The sequence below is a fragment of the Chaetura pelagica genome, unplaced genomic scaffold (genome assembly GCF_000747805.2).
Source record: "Chaetura pelagica isolate M959 unplaced genomic scaffold, ChaPel_1.0 scaffold85, whole genome shotgun sequence".
Taxonomy (NCBI): Eukaryota; Metazoa; Chordata; class Aves; order Apodiformes; family Apodidae; genus Chaetura; species Chaetura pelagica.
In genome coordinates, this window is record NW_009953505.1 from 94506 (window position 1) to 100505 (window position 6000).

Below are 6000 nucleotides of genomic sequence, written 5' to 3' on the forward strand. Positions count from 1 at the left end.
AACAAATGGATGTGTTCATTAAGAAAGACAGAGAAAAGCATATTTTGAGATCAAAGTCCAAACTCACCTGGCAAAACTTTAAGGGGAATTTTAAAAGCAGGGAACAAACTCTTGAGGGCTTTGAAGTACAGAAGAAACTGAAACAGAAGCACTGCCAAATTGCATCTCATGCTTTTGTTGCTTAATAGAGTGTATAAATTCCCACAATACTACACCTTTGCCAAGGGAGAAGACCTTTGTCATGTGATGCAGCTGAAGTGATAGGGAATAAGCCATTGTTATTTTTACAGACTTAACCATGTGCAAAATATTATTAGTATCCAAACTAATAATGCCATATAAGCAGTGGTGTAGAGCATTTCCAAACACATGAAAAATATCAAAAGGGCTGAGTTATGTTCCTAGCTTTCTTCCAACTCATTCATTTTTTTGGTTCCCCATTTTCTGGAATATATTCACCAGAGTGCTGTATTGTCCATGATCTTTTTTCCAGAGGAAAATTTATCCAGATATGATAAGAATAACTTATTATGAAATAACCAACTTCACAGAAAAGGTCAAAATGTAGAATAAATGCAAGTAGTTCTCAGCATGAATAACAGTAAGCTGAATATAAATCTTTGAATGGCACATTAGTGACATCTCCTGTTAGGAATAACAAGACCCCATGAGAATTGCCTTACCTGTGAAGATCACCTAGATACATTTAAAAAAGACAATACTTTTTTCAGTTATGCCCTGCAAATACTCAGTGCCTGAGGAAACATACTAGCCAAATGCCTAGCTCAGATCTATAAACTCCAAACAGAAATATGGACTAAGAACCACCAAAGATCATGTAGGGATTTTATGTCTGAGAAGGAGGGGCATGAAGATACTATCAAAATTGGATTTATCAGAAAATTATTTATATCCAAGAACTAAAATTGAATCCACTTCCTTCTTTTTCTTCAGATAAGAGTTTTCAGATGAATTAAATATTTCCTTTGGTATCCTGTCATTTCCTATTCATTACACTGATAAGAAATCTTGTGGCTCTGAGTTGCACAGGGCCAGGAAGGAAATACTGCTCACAATACTTCTTTACTGATTCAGTCAGAGCTTTCTAAGGTGAAGGTAGATATTCTGGTGATCTATCAGAGGATGAGCTCTCCTTGAATTCTCTGAAATACTTTTGACTTCCTGCCATTGCTCATCCTCTTCTCTTCCAACTTGTCACATTTTCTCATGCCAGTACACAGCAACTCAATGTGCATCAGGTAATATGATATTCATAGTCTTGCCATCCTGGAGAAGAGAGTGTCGCTTGGCTCTGAGATTAGGCTGCAAATGCTATGTGTTTAAAAGGTCTTGATGACCAGACACACGGCAGAAATGGCAAAATGACCCTCTAAGTATGAGCATCTAGAAGTATGAGCTCCCCCCATGCCAGTATTAATAATTATTTTGGTCTCTTGTTGGCAGGTTGATTACTGGAAGGACATGGAGCAGGAAGAAGCAGCAGAAAAGGTCAAAACTGAGGGAAATGATTCATCCATCCTCCTAACAGGATTAGAAGGAAACACATTATATCACCTAACAGTGAGGGCGTACAACGCTGCAGGGTACGGACCACCTAGTGTTGCTGTGCGTGCAGCAACCAAGAAGTCCCGTAAGTTATCTCAGCACCTTTGCTCAGGGAGCCACTTCTGCCCTCTTGGGTTTTCCTTTGATAAGAGCATACAATACTCAGGAGTCATGTTTAGTACTGGTTAATGGCTTTGCTAATTAGAGACGAATGCATATAAGTGGGGATCTTATTAATGTTTACAACTATCTGAAGGGTGGATGTCAAGAAGAATGATCCAGTCCTTTTCCGTGATGCCCTGTGCTGTAACAAGGGGCAACAGAAACAAACTGGAGCATAAGAAGTTTCATCTCAACATGAGGAAAAACTTCTTTACTGTAAGGATGATGGAGCACTGGAAAAGGCTGCCCAGGGAGGTTGTGGAGTCTCCTTCTCTGGAAACTTTCAAGACTCATCTGAATGCATTCCTGTGTGACCTGCTGTAGGTGGTCCTGCTCTAGCAGTGAGGTTGGACTTGATCTCCAGAGGTCCCTTCCAAGCCCAACCATTCTATGCTTCTATGATTCTACGATTTTGCATTCATAGCAAAGGTTATGCAGAAGGGTCTGTAGAAAACAAGGCATTTTTTACACAGAAGGGAAAGAAAAGAATTCAAGTTCATAGTCTCTGTGCCATATAAAAGGTGGGATAAGTAAACAAACCACAGTCCATTAAATGACAATTCTGATGAAAAAAAAATAAATATTTTAAATTCCAGCTAGAGTTGGGAGCCTGCTGACACAACAAATTGTAATAGTAATAAAAGATTGGAATACTTACTGTTTTAAAACAACTACCTATAAAGTGTATTTATGGGTAATTTTGTGGGTTTTTTTCTCCTCAGCTCCGAGCCAAGCACCAAGCAATATTATGTGGATACAGGATGGTTCTCAGGTGTCTCTTGGTTGGGAGCCAGTCAGACCTCTAGCTAATGAATCTGATGTAATGGGATACAAGGTCAGTGCTTCCCCTTCCTTTCTCACCTTTCTCTCTTCCAAAAGACTACTCCTCTTCCCTGTTGGCTTTTTTCCTTTCCTTAGTTTCAGTGCAAATTAAGCATGCTGTAGAGACTGTCTACAATCAGTTTCCACCATGAAAAGCAATAAATAAAATTGGGAAGAGTGAAATGCCCCAGTATTTTTTGTCTTGTGATTTTCAACTTCTGTTTATAAACTAAGTTCCATCTCAGGGAATCAGTTGATCATATCTGACTAAGAAGTGGCTATTAATAAGATGAGCTTGGAATGAAGTTCCTACTAACATTTCAATTCAACTTTGTTTGCAGTAGGGTTTAGTTAAATGGAGAAGGATGAGGCATATCAAACTGACATTACAAACAGTAATTTAATGGAGCAGAAACACACATATTTTGATTTGTTTTGTGATCATATTGGTGATGTCCAATAGCCAGTGACACTAACATCTGGCATTTAAGTTTAAAAGAGTAAAATCCAGGTTAACTCTTAAATAACAAGTCATAAAAAGCAGTGGAATTCACTGCAATCTTTTAAATAAAAACAGAACAATTCCAGTGGTTTTAGAGAGATGTGTTTGGTGGGGGGTTTTTAAGTATATAAATATATGATCATTTCTATAGACTACAATCTGATATTCCCTCTGATATCTCGAAGTATTCGCAAGGAAGTGTAAAATGTTTCAAATAAAACAGAAACTGCTGTAACTTTTCTCAGAATAGCTGAGAGTCTGAAAAATTTCAGTTGACTACTTTACTTTCTTACACCTCTCTGACCTTTTCAATTTTGTCTGGGAACAAAAACTTACACAGAAGTACCAAAAATACATCTATGCATCACTTGCTTTTCTCTCACATGCTGTAAGCTTTTCATGAGTTTTGCCGGAGATGCAGGGACAGATCTGAGCTGTTCTCAGTTGACTTAGCCAGCTAAGATAAACACACAAAGGGCATTATTTAAGACATTTTCTTTACATTTTAAGTTAGGTTCATGAGCCAAAAATACTGCTATCTACATGAATTTTGGCATAAGAATTTTAATCAAATGGAAACCAAAATGCATTCAGAAGAAATTTTGAATATAAAATAGTGTGATGCCTAATGCTGGAGTGGGCAAATGCTGATTCTTCCCTTTGGATTGTAATCAATGTCCTTGCACTTCATTAATTGCTGATACACTTTGCCATTAACGTTTTTAAGCCATTACAAGGAGGGGACAGTAAAAGCAGATAACCCTTCACATGTAATGTCAAGAAATCCTTAAAGGGAGCATGAAACAGTTAACATTTCAGTGACTGCATTATCTACACAAACTGCCTAGTATATAACTTGAATTACCACTATGACAGCTATCTACTTTATTGACCACAGGTATTATTTAGGCAAGAAGGCCAGAGCAACACTCAAGTTATAGAAACACAGAAAACCTCTGCAGTGGTACTTCTTCCTGATGTTGGTGTCTATATCATTGAGGTCTGTGCAGTCAGTGAAGGAGGTGATGGGACTGCGAGTCCTCAGATCAGAGTTCCATCTTTTTCAGGTAAGGTTACACCTACATTTGGAAGAGTTGGTTATAGCAGTGCTCATTAACTCTGTTACTATTGTCTACCTGAAAATAAATGTTCTCACAATTCTCCAGCTATTAGATAAAATAATTAATCAGAGTCTTCAGTTCTGTGCTGAAATGAAGGTGTCTACTGCCATTTGAGATGCTCCAGAATATCTGAGGTATCCATGTGGGGGAGATGAACAAAACAGGAAAACAACAAAGCAGGAACAAAGCAGGAAACCTCTCCCTTTCTAAGATAACATCTGGAAAACTAATTAAGCTGTAGATGTCTACATGTGCACTAGGTGTCTCAAACAACATTACAGTCGGCTGAGATGTAATCCCTACAGGCAGTGGAGCTTAAACAGCCATTCAGGTGATCTTCTTAATTTAAATATTCAGATATAAGCACGTTAGTAAATATGTGATATGTCCTAAGTTATCCCAAACATTTGCACAGAGCTGGCAGAGGTGATGTGGGACTGAGAGAATGCACAAATCATCCTGGACCACCAAACAGAGCTGTACTATCTAACACAGCTAAAATGGCATGCATTTAGGAAGCTGAAGCCTCTGTATGGGCGTGCCTTAGAATGAGCTGAATTCCTCTGTAGGTTCCATCGACTTTCTTGAGTATATACCACTTTATTAAATTATTATTCCTAGCTTCTATGTCTTCAGTTACTGCAATATGTTGAAAGAATTCAAAGTATCAGCATTTCACAGGTAAGAAAGGGATGGAAGAACATATGGGATTGTGACTCAGGGTATCCGCTGAAGCCTGTTTTTGAGGGTTAAGGCATAAAACCACATATTTACTCATTTGCAGACTGAATATGAGGATTCAGCATATGAGTTTCTGTAGATATTGTCCTAAAAAAAACAATTTCCTCGTGTCTGCATAGGAAATCTATTTTGTGATGGCAGTTCTCAGAGGGAAATCCATTGCCCAAAAATTAGATTTTGCTGAGCACAATAGAATACAAGTTTTGGGCAAAGTCGAGTACCTAAATGTACTGAGAAGTCTTTGCATTGTTTGTTAATTACATTGCTTTTCATTTCAGGAGGGAAAGTAACAAGTGCTCAATCCACCTTACACATGTTGCCCACTTCCTCATCCTCTGTAACATTGCTTTTGGCACTGATAGTTCCTTCAACCTCGTGGTGAAGACTGCAGACTTTGTTGTTGTTATTTGTTTGCTTTAGCTCGATGACACCAAGGGATGGAGTTTTACATCCATGGAAAAACTGGAAACCCAAGTTAATGCTTAAAGACCCATAGAAGTGCCTGTGATGCACTTAGAGGAGTGTTGGAGACACGTTCAATAATTCATCAGGTTTTTTTCTCTTAATTTATTTTTTTTAAAGTCCTCTGGGAAGGGGACAGTTTTTGGCCCCAAAAATATGCAGATTGTATGTAATAAACTTTTGTAAGGAAATGTAATTTCTGTCAAATGTAGTTTACTTTTTTAAGATGTTAAATTTTGGTGACCCCAGTCATGTATCATTAGGTGTTCAAACAGTGGTGTCTAGTACAGTACATTTGTTTGGAAAAAAATATTTTTTAAACAAAGAACAAGGTTTGGTACAGCTTTGTCAAACACACTTGTTGCAACCCCTACGCCTGGTTGTTCCAACCGACAAGAGAGAAAAATACAGAAATATAGTTTAGATACACAGCCCACTGCAAAATACAGAAAATTTGTTCTGAAAATGTATGAATATGTATTTAATTAGCGAAACAAATTGTCGATACAATTCTAGACAGTGCAAACTGAAAGTGGCAAAATGGAGCAAGAAAAAGAAGCCATTTATTTTATTGCAAGGTAAATGGAAAATGATTAAACACAAATTTATAAAGAAACAAGTTTG

The 6000-nt window shown here is 37.6% G+C and overlaps 1 protein-coding gene across 1 annotated transcript in view; it reads left to right on the top strand.

Annotated features, from left to right (window-relative positions):
* The window catches only part of CNTN5 (contactin 5), a gene marked incomplete at its 5' end in the record, with an annotated part of 58901 nt that extends 53172 nt beyond the window's left edge, over nt 1-5729 (top strand). The window contains 4 exons of the mRNA XM_009999412.1: nt 1465-1651; nt 2451-2563; nt 3951-4119; nt 5193-5729. Coding sequence (XP_009997714.1) covers nt 1465-1651; nt 2451-2563; nt 3951-4119; nt 5193-5296 — 573 coding nt within the window. The remainder of the gene's footprint in view (nt 1-1464; nt 1652-2450; nt 2564-3950; nt 4120-5192) is intronic.
* Nucleotides 5730-6000: the final 271 nt, after the last annotated feature.